Source organism: Cygnus olor, chromosome 1, assembly GCF_009769625.2.
Source record: "Cygnus olor isolate bCygOlo1 chromosome 1, bCygOlo1.pri.v2, whole genome shotgun sequence".
NCBI lineage: Eukaryota > Metazoa > Chordata > Aves > Anseriformes > Anatidae > Cygnus > Cygnus olor.
This window is the reverse complement of record NC_049169.1, coordinates 14,276,089-14,293,464: the sequence shown is the minus strand read 5'-3', so window position 1 is coordinate 14,293,464 and position 17,376 is coordinate 14,276,089. Positions and strand designations below refer to the sequence as shown.

At 40.4% G+C, this 17,376-nt stretch overlaps 2 protein-coding genes across 23 annotated transcripts in view; one reads left to right on the top strand and one right to left on the bottom strand.

The window, feature by feature from the left end:
- KMT2E (lysine methyltransferase 2E (inactive)) overlaps positions 1–16,017 on the bottom strand; it is a 67,675-nt gene extending 51,658 nt beyond the window's left edge. For all 5 annotated transcript variants that reach the window (XM_040544585.1, XM_040544581.1, XM_040544582.1 and 2 more), the window contains exon 1: positions 15,681–16,017. The gene's annotated coding sequence lies outside the window, so the exon portion shown is untranslated. The remainder of the gene's footprint in view (positions 1–15,680) is intronic.
- Positions 15,750–17,376, top strand: part of LOC121063776 (translation initiation factor IF-2-like) — a 65,587-nt gene continuing 63,960 nt past the window's right edge. For 5 of the 18 annotated variants that reach the window (XR_005816204.1, XR_005816200.1, XR_005816205.1 and 2 more), the window contains exons 1-2: positions 16,422–16,538; positions 16,722–16,891. Coding sequence is in view for 6 of the 18 variants with exons in the window: in XM_040544601.1 (XP_040400535.1) it covers positions 15,750–16,234; positions 16,422–16,538 (602 nt within the window). In the remaining 12 variants the exon portion in view is untranslated. The other 13 variants (XM_040544601.1, XM_040544598.1, XM_040544600.1 and 10 more) reach the window with 7 other exon arrangements.

Genomic DNA, 17,376 nt, shown 5'->3' with positions numbered 1-17,376 from the left:
AATCCTTACCATAATAGGGCTTTTTGTTTTACGCTTGTCATTAGGACATTCCAAAAAATATTTTTACTGTGTCATAAAGTAGGTCTAAAAGACATGCTGGACACCACAGCCTAGGATCAAAATCCTCATCTACCCTGAGGTTTCTCATACTCAAACAGCTTTTGGTGGTGGTGTTGGTTTTTTGTTTTTTTTTAACTGGATTTTCTTTAAACACTTCTGACCAGGAAGAATAACAACTGGAAATTAATAGAGCCAAAAATGCCTGGGATACTGGTGGAGGTGATGAACCAACCTAAACCAGCCGCCTTGTATGCTATGACATCTACAAACTTGCATAAAGCTGAGGTTACCCAATCATCATCATATATTCAAACTGCCTTCACGTCAACAACATAAAGAGATGTGATTACCAAATGTGAGATTAAAACGAACTTTTAAAAGAAGTAACAGAAAAAAAGGGCAGATTTTAAAGCTATGTACAGAGAAAAAAACTCACTGCTAACATGTCGTCCAATTGCAATTAATGTTTTGATCTCTGACCAAGTACATCGCTCTTGTAAGGAGAAAAAAAGGGGGTGGGGAAAGGGTGGAAGCAGAGCTGAGATACTTGAGATACATCTGTTGCAAGCTCTTGACATCTTTAAGCCTTAGTCAGAATTCACTCAAAAATCCTAAGACACTAACTGACACCAAATAAAATTAAATACCTGATCAACTCAAATTCGTTCCGCCGAACAGCATTATAACAGAACTTGGTTCATTTAAGAGGAAACGGAACAAGACCGTGAGGCTACCTCATGATTTTTCACTACCTTAAGATTTCAGATCTTCACCACATATACGCACAGAGCCCTCCAAAGCTTTTCTTCTGCCTGTAGCTAAGACCAGAAGAATTAGAGTCACCAGCTCACGATACCTACACAGCCAAGGTAATTCAAACAAACATAGCTCATCCTCAACAAATTCCCATAAGAGCAAAAAAGCAAAAGGATAAATTAGGTTACACCCATTAATGTGATCCTATAGACTACTGAATGAGGAACAACACTGATATCAGATTTCAGATGAAGGAAAAGAATTATCTTCTGTCATGTCAGAACTAGAATATTGTCATGACACTAAAATATTCCCAGTATTTTTACTAGAGTATATTTGGACAGTTCAGAACATAAATTAATTTAATCATTGGGGAACCTTCCCTATCCATCCTAAAAGTGACTGTTTATTCTTTGAAGCTTGGTATTTTAGATAATTAATAAAATACTACCTGGTATCATAATGCAGTACTTTCCAATTTCAGCATCTATTTTAAATCTACTTACTGTGTTCAGCTCTGGGGCCCCCAGCACAAGAAGGACATGGACAGATTGGAACAAGTCCAAAGGAAGGCCACGATGATTATCAGAGGGCTGGACCCCTCTCTCATGAGGACAGGCTGAGGGAGTTAGGGGCGTTCAGCCTGGAGAAGAGAAGGCTCTGGGCAGACCGTACAGTGGCCTTCCAGGGCCTAAATGGGGCCTGCAGGAAAGCTGGGGAGGGACTCTTGGTCAGCGAGTGTAGGGATAGGACAAGGGGGAATGGCTTTAAACTAAGAGAGGGGAGATTTAGATTAGATATCAGGAAGAAATTCTTCACTCTGAGGGTGGTGAGGCCCTGGCACAGGCTGCCCAGAGAAGCTGTGGATGCCCCATCCCTGGAGGTGTTCAAGGCCAGGCTGGATGGGGCTTTGGGCAACCTGGTCTGGTGGGAGGTGTCCCTGCCCGTGGCAGGGAGTTGGAACTGGGTGGCTTTTAAGGTCCCTTCCAGCCCAACCCATTCTGTGATTCTATGAGGTCACTCTTCCAGAACTCTGAGAAACTGTTACCTGGGGCCTTCAAAAACAAACCAAAACACTGTTTTCATAGGTGCATTTCATTAAAAAAATTGGCAGGGTAGAGTGGAAAGAAGGGTGCTAGAGAAGACAGCATCCTACAGCCCAAACAGAATATACACAAACTTTGTGTTTAACAAAGTCTTTCTTCAAGTAGCACATGAATATGGAAGTCTGAAAGACGAAATTGGTTTGTCAAGTTAATTTCAGGTCCAGATATTTAAAAAGGTACTATACAAAAGCTTCATTTATTAGCTCTTCACTGGGTGAAGGAGTTCATCTACTCATTAAACTCAACAGTAGACTATTTCCAATTTTGTTGGGGCCCTCTTTACTCTTCCAGTGGTATTACTCTGTAACCACTGAAAGAATGTTGGTAACATTTGATATTTCTTTCATTATCACCCTAATAGCACAACTTCATTACATGAAAACACCTTCCTTATTTGAGAAAACCTCGCTCTTATTTAATTGCAGCTAATAAGCCTACCTTGTCCTAGTAATATGATTTTCTTCTTTATAAAGATTTTTTGTTTAATCTGGTTAAAACGTCACTTGTGCAAGACCAAAGGCCTGCAAGAAACTTACCACCCTTTACTATTTTCACTTTATCTCACTGGGTTTACATCTCCTTTGGCAGTTCTTTTTCTCACTACAGAGCACTAATGACTCTGTTGCCTTAACTGCCTTATTGAGTATAAAATCTTTGAAGCTTCATCACTACTTCTCATGATTTACTTTGCTTACGATCCCAGAACCGGCCTTTTTAAATGACCTGTCCTCTACTAGCGGAAGTATAAGAGCACAATACAGGCCAAATTATTTCATCTGTGTGGCTTTGTACAAAGAACATCATTTATGCACTTAACAACAGAAAATAAGTTACATATTATCCCTGAGGTATTCCACTTACACAACATTATTCTGTGGTTTAACAAAGACCACATGTTTCCTTTCTGCCTTGTCCTTCTAAGATCAATTATGTGACAGCAAAGGAAAACACGTAACTTTTTCACTGGTACGTACATGGAGGAGAAGAGAAAACTAACAGAAGTATAGAGGGCCCAACTCTTGAATCAGAAGTTAAACAGGTAATCTCCTGAAGTTACGTTGGTATTTTTGGACCTAACTCTACAAGATCCAGTTCTGATCAGATGTTGGCTGCCTACCAACTGCAGGCCTACTTTGTCAGCCTCCCCCTACACTTGTTTCTTGGGGGACCATCAAAAGCTCCAGAGAATGGCTTCGGGCAACAAGCAGATGACAGATCACCTAGACAGAAAGCACACTTGAAAAATAAGAACCCAAAATCTAGCCAAACTGTCCAGATGACTCCAACAAGGTTTCATAATCCCAGCTATCAATCATCCTTTAAGTGTCGAGTCCAGACAATTTCTTCCATGGCATTTTCCATGTAAGGTTTTTTGTTTTGGTTTGTTTTTTTTGGAGAGGAGGGTGCGGGAGGAGGAGTAGGAAAACATATTTGTTCATTTTTACCCACTTTTACTTGCATTTACTTTCATAGGTTCAGAAGCTGAATTCCCAGTACTTAGATTTATATTGTTGCTTTCTTGTAGAATATAAGAAAGCTCTGACTTATATTTTATTTTTTATTAATAACACAGCATGTTTTAAGTGAGAGGAAACCATACAGTACTTGCTATACTGGGAAAGGCACAGCTCACGTTGGTATCTGCTAACTTTAGTAGCCTACCTCTGCACATTTCACCTTTTTTTGAGAAGGAAGAGGAAACAGTAGTACTAAAAAGCCTGCTAGAACCTATGCTGTGTGTACAAGTATGCTACAACTCTTATTTGGGTGCGCAGATGCAAAACATTTATGCAAAAAGTTAAAGGTAAGAGTTGGTGGCAGCACCAGAACATCAAGACAATCTCATATACTTATTGCAAGTTGGTTTTTTTTAATCCACATTCAGCCCTGCAATAACCAAATGAGGGGCTGGAGATAAATCTGCGTTTACCATTCTAGTTACTGTATTTGTGTTTTTTTTTTTTTTGTTTGTTTGTTTTTGTTTTAAGATACAATGTCATTTTTTCTTGTGTTTCCTTCCCCATAAATCAGTTTCCGTATCCTGCTACCATGTGATAAATAACAAGGACAAACATTTTTAAGTAAAAACACATTTATAAACTTCAGTAATAAAATTCAAAGAAAGGTGCAATACAACATTTATTTTCCAATTTATAAAGGGACATCAGTGAAATTATAAATTAAACAAGCAATTATTTTTTAGCTCAAGATTGAAGAATTTTCAACATACACAAGAAGACTGCATTAAACTTTTAAGTCTTTTTTATTATTATTATTATTTTTCTCCATGTCTTCATTGGACTGTTTGTATGACTTCTTTATACACTTGAAGTTCTTCAATACATTTTTCTACCAATAGCATCTATCAGTCAGCATCTACGAACGGACTATTACAAGATGGAAAAAAATAAAGTAGTTACACATTTCAGGTGTTTCAAGACTCGGAGATTTCACAGAATGCGTCTGCAGGAGACAATTAACAGGGAATTATCAGGGCCTCTGTACATGCTGAGCAGAAGTTTGAGGATGAAAAAATCTAATCATCATTTTGGCTATTTCAAGAGAGGAAACAGCACTGGTTTAAGATAAATAATTTAGATTTAACACTGATGCATGCAACTTTACCCCAAAATCCTGACCTAATGTCACTGCAAAGATTAATATGCTAACCTAATTACCACCTCTATACTGTGTCTGCTCTGCATCTTCACAAGGTCATATACAAAATACACGTAACTGGGGAGGGGAAAAAATAAATCAAAACCTTCTAACCTTTGTACATATACCAATTATCTTTCCTTAGAAGCGATACAACTTTTTTTCATATTTTGTAATATGTACTTAAAGTCATAATTTACCTCTACTTAATAAAGGGAGTAACTGAAAGACCTGAGAATTGCCACTCTTGAATATCCGAAAAGTTACAGCCTGCATTAGTTCACCCCATGTTTTAGCAGCACTTATTTCCTCTGAGCAGAACTACAGGAGAGGCTCTCATTTGCTGAACTAAAAGTCCAGGTAAACACCTTGCCTCTCACCCTTTAACTACAAGCAAAACATTAAGAACAGTTTCCTGGAGCAGCATTAAAGTATCGGAATACAGACAGTACATGTATTAAGATTCTTCAAGGGGTGTGGACAGATCTGAGGGAATTAAACTGAAGCTTACTGGAGCAAACAAATGAAATTGCTGAGACAAAGTTATTTATCTGCTCAGTCGATTTTGTACCCTTGTATGGACCAAGGAAGAAGAGTAAGGGTGGAGAATAATTATCAGATTTACAGATAAAACTAATTCAAACACAAAATACACGAAATAGTTGCATGACAGTCTTCAGTCAAGCAAGACCTTTCAGCTCAACCAGCACACAATGCTCATCTGATTATAACTTCAAGTCCATTTGAATCTAAAAAAACTAACTGTATTCATCCAGCACTAAGCTCAAACCAAAATTCCAACTTCTGCTCCCAGGAGAAAAAACTCATCATGCCGCCAGTCCAGCTTGGCTCCACACAGTGGCAGAGAAGCGCTCTGAAACTAACTCCAGGTTTCCACATCAACAGGGTCTTGGGAGCAAGGCAAAGAGCTGCAGGACAGTACTGCTTTCAGACCTCTGACTTTTCTTTACAGAAGTCATCTCATGCATCAGAGACAGATGACAAAAAGTAGTGGTCTTTGATTTTCTTACCACACCAGAAAAACTCATCTATATGGTATACTGGTGCCTTCTGTCCCCTTAAAAATGCTCTAAGGGGAAGCGGTTAAAAACATTTTTGAAGTGCTGGTACTCAATATAACACACAGGAACTCAGATATCTTAAAATTGATACTATTACACGTACTGCAAAAAGGGAAATAAACAGAATCGAGGACAACATGTAAAAATAATTCTCTACATGTAACTTGCCTTTTATTGAGTATGCAATGCAAACGTTTTCCTTCCCCCTCTCCTCAATTACATCATATGTATATACATGTTTTGCAATCATTAACAAAGGCAATTCTTGTCATGCCTGCCTTCAGATTTACAGACCAACAATTTTAACCTGCAATCATGGGAACCACCCTTCCCACAAAGAAAATGCACAAGAATGAATCTAAGAAAAGTCGATATACGTATGCTTTAGCACAACCTATACAGGAGAAATTGCAAAGTAACAATGCACCTATCATTAAAGTGCGTCACAGTCCATGAAGCCAGAGTGAAGACTTCTGTCCTGAACTGTCACAGCCAACAACTCAACTAGAGCTTTCCTACTCTGCTTCCCTGCCTGCAAACTATTTTAAGATTTTTTTATTCATTTTAATTGGAGGGGATGGGGGGGAGGTTACATAGAGAAGAGAGAAAATAATTAAGAAAATTTTACTAAAAAAAGTTCTATGTTTGACTAAATTTCTACTTTCTATCACTGCTCTGGGCACTGAAGCCTTCCCTGCACAATAATAAGGTTATCTGGAAAACTAGTGATAGAAACTGACGTTTTAAGGGAATATGCCAGGTAGGCTTCAAATAGTTAACTACTCTGTGTATATATATTTATAAATGTGTCTACGCACGCAAAATAATCTGGAACAAATACACGTAGCATACGTATGATATATGTATTTACGCTATGCAAAGTAATCTGAATATTTATTTATTGCTGGCTGTTTCTAAGGAGATAACACATCTTTAATCAGACCTAGAAGCAGAATACATGAATAAATGACTAATCTTGCCCACAAGGAAGTTCCTTCTGTTTCCCCCAACACGCTTCCCCATAGTATAGATTTTACTAAGAGATTAGAAGGGATATCCAGCTCCCAAGCGATCCATCATTGAAGTTGCAGCATGCAGGCTCAGAAACAACTATGACTCCAAATTCAGACCTTTGCTGACTGTTCGCTGCTCTCTATGGTAACCTAACGGAGAAGTTAGCAGTCTATTTCAAATATGGGCTGAGACAAAAAGACAATTAAGAAAGAAGGTAAAAAAAAAAAAAGGACAGTAGCCATAACTCAGATACCATATACACCGTAGGACCCATTAATGACCAAGTCCTGTGTACCGCACAGAAGAAACGTTTTGTTCTGAAAGTAATCTATTTCCTATGCACTTGTAGTTTGTGTCCAAACATTCTCATAAGCCTCATGTTCTCTATATCTCTCTCATAGCAATGTCCTCCTCATAAATAACGTTAACTAGTGCTGGCCTCACCCACAAGCCCCTCAATCCCCTCCTGTGCCAGCCACAGACCTGTGTGCTGTCAGTAGTCAGGTCCAGCTCTGCTGCTTCTCGCATGCTGTCATGCAGCCAAAAAAAAACCAAACAAAAGTACCTCTACGGCTGGTTTGAAGCTAGACACAAGAGTGGTCAGGACACACACCGAATAATTGCTAACATCATTATGCTGCTTCTCCCTGACTCTCCGAGGACAATGCTCATAGCTGCATCCATCCCCTTTTGGATTTTCATTAAACTTTGGGGATTTCAAAGGCACTAAGTTCTTACCTGTTAAAAATTTTGTTTTAAAGCTATTTGTTGGTCTAATGACCACTGGGTCTTCGTCAGTACAATTTATTTAAGAATCAAGGCCATTACAGATGAACTACCACAGAGTGAGGCTGCTTTTCCTCCTCCTCTGCTTTTAATCCAGTCCCCAACATACAGTCAGAATAAAACAGGTGAAGCAAAAAGATTATTAGCATACTTATGAGCATCCTGATACAATAAACACAAAACTTTACAATCAACAAAGACCCCAGTCACATTTAGAATGACAACCCAACTTCATGAACTAGTCTTGAGTTTGGGGTATGGAACAAAAAAAAACTCTGCTTCTTCCATGGCGTTCAAGATTCGTACATGAAAAACTTGAGCCTCTGTCATTCAAGCACTGATTCTTCAAGTCATTACTTACACTGCACTAACTACTCAGTGGAAATAAAACCGTGAACCCAGAATCTGCCAGTCAACATTTCTGCCATACAGAAGAACTGGTTTCCACTGGCTCTAGGCTATCTCCCCTTTGCTACCTCATCCAATAGCACTGCTCCTGCATGTTTTTGAAATGATGGTACTTATGCCAGCCCATTAAAACATACGGAAGACTCCCCCTTACCTCTTCTCTCTCTTCACTCCTCCTTTCTTCTCTCAGTGGAAGTTAAACAAAATATGGGACTAGGAAGAGAAAAAGAATGAGTGGTAGAGAGGAAATAAAGGTAGACACAGTTACAGAGTAAGCTAAAGAGTAGGAACTGGTTTATTGAATAGAAGTGGCAACAGAAGAGGCATACAGAAATACCATGCTTTTTCTATTTACAGAAACCAACCCCCAAACTGAAAATCAGCTGCCAATCATTTAACCTCCCTACCATACTTCTTAAAGTAGACTCTGCACAAAAGACCTACCCATTCAAACATTCACAGATATTTGAAGGGAAGAATCAAGGAGCTGTGAAATGCAAGTACATCCTATGAATGAGTATAAAAGACAAAGACCACTTTTTGACAGCAGTACTGCTCGTTGCTTGGAGAACGATACGCTAGACTCTCAGCTATCTAACATCTTGCACTATATCATCGTGAGATGTAAAACTCAAAGATTAAGAAAACTAATAAATAATTTTCTCAGTAAAGATATCTTTAAGCCATTATTTGCATCAGCTGTTTCCTAGCAAACATTTTTCTCTATCTACTGCGAAGCAGTAAATAACCGTTGATTAAACATGCAGGCATTTGTATATGTGACTTACCAATTATTCTCAAGAAACACCATTTACACCTGCTACCGTAAGCTATTATTCTTAACAAACATTTCAAAGTATAGTGCTTCTGCACGCACACAATGTTCCATAAGCATACGCTGTAACATCTGTAAGAGCCAAGGATATTTTTCAATAAATATAACGATACACCGAACGGTGAGTCAATCACTGGAAGGTCTAAACTCTAAGGCCCGGTATTCCTTCCAAGAAGGAAGTATGGCTTTGGGGGTGGAAGGGGAACGTGTGGTTGCAAATACATATTTGCAATACTTAATGGTTTCAACAACCTATTTGGCTGACTTCATGACATCAAGTAAAATTATTAATTTATGTTCCTATGCACCTTAATAAGACTTGGAAGCCTACTTCTACATATTAGATGTCTGCTATACAAGTAAAAATTGTTTAGACTTGCACAATGTTTGACATTTCAGCTAAACTAATTTCTACTTTGACATGTTTTCACAGAACCATAGAATCATTCAGGTTGGAAAAGACCTCTAAGGTCATCTAGTCCAACCTTTCATTTTGGTAGATTTCAAAACCAGTTCTCCTGTCTTATCAATGGCATTTGACTTGCATGAATAGCACAACAGTGCTTCCATTTCTAATTCTGTAAATATTTTGTAGATGTTCACCTGATTGTTACTCTTGTGCTTACGAATCCAAACACAAGACAGGTCAGAAATTTGCACTTTTTCAGACAAACCTTCATTCTTCTAGCAGTTAGATCTTTTACACAATTCTAAGCACAAGTTAACCTGGACTATATTCTTGGTAACAACATGGCAGTATTGCAAAGCTCTTTACTAAGGTTTTGGGAGGGAGAAATCAATGGAACGGATTGAGCAGGCTGCTCAAAGGCAGCCACAGAAAACACAGAAGTCTGATATCAAAAGATGTTTCCTACTTAAAGGGAACAGAAAACATTTCATTTTCAATTGCAATTATCTTGCAAGAGTATATTGACTGATTTGTGTTAAGAAATTCAGATTTTCTGCAGCTTTATACACTTCTGTTTTCAAATATGATCTCAGTGTGTATTCTTAATTGTAGTAACAAAGATAAGAAATACGTCATCTCAGAATAAACAAAGCAAAGAAACTCTGCCCAGCCACAGAAGCACAAAATACAGCTTTCATCTTTGAATACTACTGCCAAACAGAGAAAAAAGTAGATGCAAAGTTTCTCTTTTATTGCATCTATGACAGAAGATGTAAGTGACTGCAAAGCAAGAGATAAAGAATGCACATACGAATGTTACACAGGGCTTTTTTGTTTGTTTTTAATCAATGACAGAAACAACTTTTATTTATATATTTTATATATATATATATATATATATATATTAAGTGAACACTAAAAAAAATCCCATCAAATATTTCGACTATGCAAAAAGAGTAAGAACCAACAGGATTACTACTTGGTAAGGCATCTGAGGGAGTAACTTCATCCTTACGGACAGTAAGGTAAGGACTGTATTTTTAAATCAGTTATGGATAAAGTTATTAACGTTTCCCTCGCAGTTCTAGAATTATACCTTCAGAAACCAACTGAGAGGAGTAATCTCTCCATTCCTTCCCCAAAAGCTTCAAGTAAGCTGTTGTAATTTTCAGGCCTTCACCTTCAGTTTACGTAGTAGTGACTAAAAACACTCAAAACGTTTATTGAAACCAACAGTTAAGACAGGATTAACTGTCTAGACTTGGAATATCAGCTGTCTTGTGATATAAAAACAGTCCCATTATACCCATTGCTAATTAGGAGGTAGCTCTTTTGTCTACTCAAGGCAAAATAAGAGCATCACCCACTGTGAAAGAAAAAGTTCTCTCTAGACCTAGAGAAATTAGAACAGTTAAAAAGTAATGAACACTGAACCAATTTAAATATCCAGAGCTCCTCAGGCTAAAGATCCAAACTACCATCCCGTGTACATTTTCAATTCTCACTTTGTAAATATAGGATACACATGTAATCATTTTCTATATAACCTGTTCATGAAAGCACAAAAAAAATCAACAGTAAACAGACTATAGGTCCCTCTTTGTAAGTTGTAACCTAAACTACAATAATGTCATTAAAATCTACTCATGCATCTTCTTTGAACTTGACGGCTTTTTTTTTTGATAAGGATATAAAAGTGAATGATTACCTAGACTATGATAACATAAGCAATACATAAAACAACTAGAAATGCGATTTTTTTTTTTTAAAAAAAGCTTGTCTAAACCTCAACTTCCATTGGGGCATTTCAATATGTATATCTTTCAAAAATGTTAACCTAAAACTACATTTTTAAACTAGAATCAATATTATTTTGGCATTCCCATACTTGGCCTGATTTGCAAAACTGCTGGGCCCATGCAAGTGTCATAATTTTACAGCACCACATCTCAATCTAGGCAGCGTATAAACTATCACATGAAAGGAATGATAGTGCTCTTTCAATAAAATATGCAAAATTAGCACACATTTTACCTACACAGGACACAGCCTGCATGCTACTTCAATCTACTTTTTATTTGTACTTTTGCAGCACACAACTTGCGTGGATACCGATTTACCATAATTCTTACCAAATTTGTTAATTACTAAAAAACCAGATGAAAACCATTTAAGCCAGAGATGTTAAAAAACACACTTTGTATGACAAAACTCTCTTCAAAGGCTTGCAGACAACCTTAATTATTAAGATTTTCTAACAACCTGCAGAGCTTAAAACCTTGCCAGTTTCATTAACACCACGTTAATATATTAAGATTTGTAAGAGGAAATAAAAATTATCTCAGTATCTGCTAGCAAGTATATGAAACCTTGACAAGGTTTCTTTTAAATAAGCTGTTTGTTATGCCTTAAAGGTAACAACAGTTTTGTCTTTGAACGTGATTATAGCAGGGTTTTTTGTAGTATGAAGGTCATGAGCAGAATTTTGGATCCTGAAAGTGATTAGGTTAACTTTTATGGGTAAGCTTTTTTTTTTTTTTTTCTAAGTAGAAGACTCTGTGAACAGTGGTAGTTAGGCACATTCACCTCACACCCTTCAAAAGCCCAACGCAATTAACATTGTAAATAATCCAGAACTCGAAAGAACAAGAAGTAATCCACTTTCTACATGAACTGAAACAAGTAAGGCATCTCTGTACAAAAAACCTAAGCTTAATTCTTAGCAATAAATCAAAACTACTATTTGTACAGTGGAAACATTCGAACATAGCACCTACTCCAGAAACACTGTCCAACAAAATTTGAGAGATTCACAAACGATCGTTTGTATGGAAGTCACAAGACCAGTAACATAGCTGGATTTCCTTAGGATCTCTCCAGAAGCCTGGTTTGGCTTTCATTTTGTATCTACATCCCCCAACTCAATTTTGTTAGAAGTTTACATGAAAACAGCAAAATACTTTTGCTAGACCTTCATTTACAGATTCATCTATTTAAAATGACTGCATAATTCCCCAGTTACATACAACGCTCCTTAACTAAAACCCACAAGGAGTCTTACTAAAACCAGCATGAGCACAAAATTAAGGCTGTCCTTAAATCAAACTGGGATCAGCCTTCAGTGCGATGCTGTTTTCTGTATTTCATTCCAACAGATTAACCCAGTTGTGTGTTGAAACCAAACCAGAGATATGAGGTAATGCAACTCCTAACAGTAATCTGAATATTGGTACTAAATGAAACTTTCCCTAGATACATACAGCTTAACAAAGTCAGTATTTTTTCCTCTCTGAACTTCCCAGATGGCAAAAAAGCTTACCCAAAATGCATAGTTATGACAGTTGAGCAGATTTTTCCTTCAGATATGAAAAGCTTGAAGATAGCGCTAAAACCATGTGTGTAACATTCATATTATTTTAACATTTACAAAATTGCATTTGTAACAAAACGTTTGTAAATCAGAAATCTTTTCAAAAATTGAGATTTCAAACCTCTCTTTCAAGAACTTTTGTTAGTAGGCTGGAGGAACATTACATTTTTAATGAATATATTTTAACAAACCAATATCAGTGGAATTCAGAAATAAAGCTAGAATTTCCTTTGTAACGTTGTCTCCTTAAACAAGTCTGTTTTCAGATCACAGATCTGTTTTACAAATGGAGAAACTGAGTCACAAAGTGACTCACTAGAACACACAGGAAAACTGGAAGATCTCAAAATTCCCAAAAGGGCCTTAATGCATAAAATTTGTGATCTGTGAGATAAGTTGTAAAAATTGAGTTGGGGTATTCCAATTTTTGGATCTCAATTTTTCCCCAGCAACACTTTCTGTAAACTGTACAAAATTGTTTCTTCTAATGTTAATCTTGAATTGGACATCTGCCCGAGAACATGACTGAGGCCATGAAGTAGAGCAGTGTAGCCCTCTAAGTTGTAACATTAAAAAATAAGAGAGGCTTTAAACCTAGAAAGAGAAAAAAAGGCAAGAGCTTTCTAAAATGCTCATACAAAGTCTTTAAAACTGTGTAATTTTTAATAAGCAGAGAGTAAGACATGGTTTATTTAAAAAAATCAAGTCTATATAACACGAGGAGAGTATGATGGGAGCATGCATTGTTGGACCATTAATGCATCACTTGGTGGTTGAAATCACTCAGCCTTTGGCCTCAAAACACATGAAATGCATGCATTAGCACCGCTGAAAGTCTTACCATCCTGCTGTGAAACTTCAGGTATACCTTAAACCACACATCAGTGCTGCTCTATATATGAACGGTATCTAAATTAGAATTCTTCAGAGACTGAAGACAGTTTTGCCATTTCAGTACTTTATTTTTGATTGTTTAAATCCAGAAGGTTCCAAAGCTATACTAGAATATGAACTCACACCTCATTAAACCAACAACAAGATTAAAGACAAGCATACAAAAACCAAAGCGACAAATATGAATTTGTTTTTTGTTGCTTTCGTTTGAACATATAGCTCACAGTCTGCATAGTTTGTATCAGAGTACACTACACCAACTACGGAATAACAAATCCTTGTGACTTCCCTTCCCCCCACCCAAACATATTTATAGTGGTGATACTAAAAGGTTCATATTTCATTTCAGGAAAAAATTAAGAGGTTCGGAACCGCACTTTCACTGAATTATTTGTACGTATATTAGCATACATGTTTTATACAGCAATATACAATATAAATGAAAGAAAAGGTCTAATACTAAGATTACAGTGGCAGAAGAAATTCTGCATCTTAATAGAGTAACAGGTTATAATCTTGCATGCATTATTTCAGTCCGTATTAAGTTCTTTTCATATTCTCGAACTACGAATATATGGAATTACGACCCCAACGTCCAGCAGAGGTATTTCCTGGAAGATGACCATGACGTTCACAAATGCGATTCCACAAAGAATTTAGCTGACTGTTTCAGTGATCTTAATCTCCTCTTTAGTTTGAAAAATATTATCACTTTTAGGTTGATAACGTGATGGACGGATACACAGCCTCTACCACAAACGCCGGAGCTGTTCCAAATTATTTGACGACGCACGTATTACCTTAGAGAAATCTATACACACCCCTCAAAGAAGCTGCCTGAGTCTGCTGCCTCTTTCCACCCCCCTTTTCCCCAACAAGAGTGGTCTCGTTCACTTGCCTTTCACACACATAACCAATAAAATTAATCAGCTGGAACACAGCATTTTTAAATCGCAGTAAAGCCAAGAGACATTTTGTACATTATTTGAAGGGAACGGTCTTTTCATTTACATGGAATAAGACTCTAATATGCTGCAGACAAACGCACTGCATGGGGTGTGGAGGACCCGAGCTGATTAGATTACCACAACATCAGCCTGAGGCCGCCATTTTTAGAATCTCTAAAGGACAAAGAGGGAAATTAAAAAATTTGCTCCACATTTTTGAAAAGTAACTTTAAAAGTATCGTGATTATAATCAATTAATTCTGCTTTATAAGTACAGCCGTGGATATATCGTTGTTTTCTCCGATCTGAGCCCTGAATAACTGGACCATTTCATTATTATTCCTTTAAGATACTGTAAATAAACAGACTAAAATATTCCTAAATCTAGATGCAGCACTAAGCTTCTGCTTTCAACGACACGTAGTATATACCATGTTAGGGACCTCAGGGCTTTTAGCCACCGCACGTTCCCTAATGGCTGAGTATGGGGGAATACAGGACCTTTATAATCAGACTATATTATGTTTCTCTACCCTATTTAGTACTACACAGTGAACCGTTTGTTTCTCCTCCCCTATGTCTGCAGCGATAGGGTCTACTCCACCACTCTTTATTTCCTGAAGATTAAAATATGCCAGCCAAGGAACACGAATGCTGGCTACAGAAACCGAAGCAAGAAAAGGATGCACCAGTATAACTACTTACAACCTCAAGAAGGGGGTGGAGAGAATGATCCCCTTTTAAATTGGCACAGAAACTCTTTAGGACAGCTTTCTGTTCATCCAGGTTACGCCACGAAGCTGAGATATTAGCAGGGAGGCAGAGAAGGAGGCGGGGGTGTGGAAGTCAGAGAGATTAGGCCTATAACGAGCCATTTTAGTATCACAAAGCCAAAATATACAGGATGGAGGAAGAGAATAGGTTTCCCTAAGCTTCATAAAACTCAATACGCAGTGCCAATAACACACAAACCCGTTCTTAAAAACCACCAGTCTGAGGAAGCGTACGTTGTCACATAATAACCCCTCCTGGCTCTTTTTCCAAGCATAATGCATAAATCTGGCAGAACTGCCAAAAAATTCTCCTCAGCTCCTCCAGTTACAGTAACCCGCCATATTCACAAGATATAGCGACAGCCTGCCATTTTCAAGCCAAACCCCACAAAAGGAAAAGCGAATTGAAGACAACTTCAGGAGAATTTCAGCACGTTTTGGGGGGAAGGGAGTCAGTCACCCCGGGGGCAACGAGGCGTCCCCGCCGTATTTCGTTCCCCCCCCCTTTTTTTTTTTTTTTTACCAGCCCCCCCTCCCCGAGGCGCCCCCGGCAGAATCCCTTAGAAATAACCCAAGACTCACCTGTAATGGTGACACAGGCCAGGCAGCAGGACCCCTCAGCCGAGCCCCTTTCCTATCCCGACCAAAACAATGCCGCTGCCCCACTGCGGATGTCCCTACCCTGGGCAGGACTCACCCCCTCAGCAGACTCGGGTGAAAGAAAAGAAAAGGGAAGGGAAGGGAAGGGAAGGAAAGGAAGAGGAGGGCCCCCCCCCTCCCCCCAGGAACCAGCTCGGCGCACGGAACCCTACGGGGACCAGCTGGGGAGCGCCTTTTGCCTCAGGACCTGCGTACAAACCCCGCTGCCGCCGCCGCTGCTCCCGTGTCTCCCTCCTTGCAGCCTCCTACGCTCCCCTCTATGTCACTGCCTCTCGGGGAAAATGGCGTCCGCTCTCCCCTCCCTCCCCCTGCACGGGGCTTACCCGCCCCGCCTGGCAGGGGCAGGGTTACCAAGGCGAAGCCAAACAGCCGCCATTTTGCTTGTGGGCTGCTGCGCGCTCGGCGCCCGCTGAGCCCTCAGTGTCCATTTTACAAACAGGCTCACGGCTGGGCGCGGCCGAGGGAGCGGAGCGAGGGTCGGGGGTGGGCGATAATGGGGGGGGGGGGGTGAAGGGAGAAGGTGTTCGGGGAAGTAGGGCGGCGGTGGTGGAGGAGGGGAGCAGCCCGGGCTGCTCTTGGGGGCGATCCGTGAGGCGCGGGCGGGGAGGGGCAGCGGCCGGCAGCGGGAGGATGTCTGACTCACAGCTGCATCCTCTGGGGCAGGATCGCTAAAACTCCGTCCTCGGCTGCTTCTCCCCCCCCCACCTCCGCCCCGGCTTCCTCCTCACGTCCGGCATGCCGCTCGGCCGTACCTATCCTTGGCGGATCTCAACCCGAGGGGTGCGTTTTCGCCATTAAAAAAAATAGTATATGAAAAAGCCCCGGGGGTCTCGGACATGCAGAGGAGCTTAACCGGAGGGGCGGGGAAGGAGGGGGGCGAGGAGAAAGGGGAGGGAGCGGGAGGTTTTGACTGGGCCCGTTTGTAGGCGGCATGGAGGCTTTTTGGCCACTCTCCCGTTGTAGGCACTCGAGGCTGAGATCTTCCCCGAGGCGTGTGAGGCGAGCGGGAGCGAGCTGCTTTGCTCGAAGCGAGCGGGGCCGCGCTAGCTGAAGGCATTTCTCTCCGCCGGGGAACGGGACGAGCAGTGGCCGGGGCTGGTTTTCCCCCGTAGGGAACGGCACTCGGAGAGCAGGTACGGTCTGCTTTGGTCCGGACCGGGGAGCCCAGGAGAGCTCCTAGCGAGGCCCCAGCTCCCTCCGCCACGTCCCTGCCCGGCTTCAGCCCCTCCAGCGCCGCGGCTGAGCGAGGGAGGGGAGGCGGCGGCTGGGGTTTCATTCGACGCCCACCAGGGGCTGAGCGAGCCTCCTTCAGTGCGCAAACTCGGGGCACCAGATAAAAGCTGGGCTGGCAGCCCTTACCCTGCCTCGATGGAGCCGCCACAAGCGGGTGACTGGAGAAGCAGTTAGCAGCAGCGCCATAGCCTAGCGTCCCCCCACACCTTGGGCAGAGAGAGTTTGGGGCTCTAAACAGCTGCTGCTGCGGCAGGAGGGAGCCGAGGTGAAGGGATCTGCTAGCTGGTTGGACGCAGAGGAGGCGGCTGTAACGGGGCGTTGAGCCTGAGGGAGGAGGGGGGCGATTAAACGTCTTGTGATCATGGCGGAGTCTATGGGTATTTTT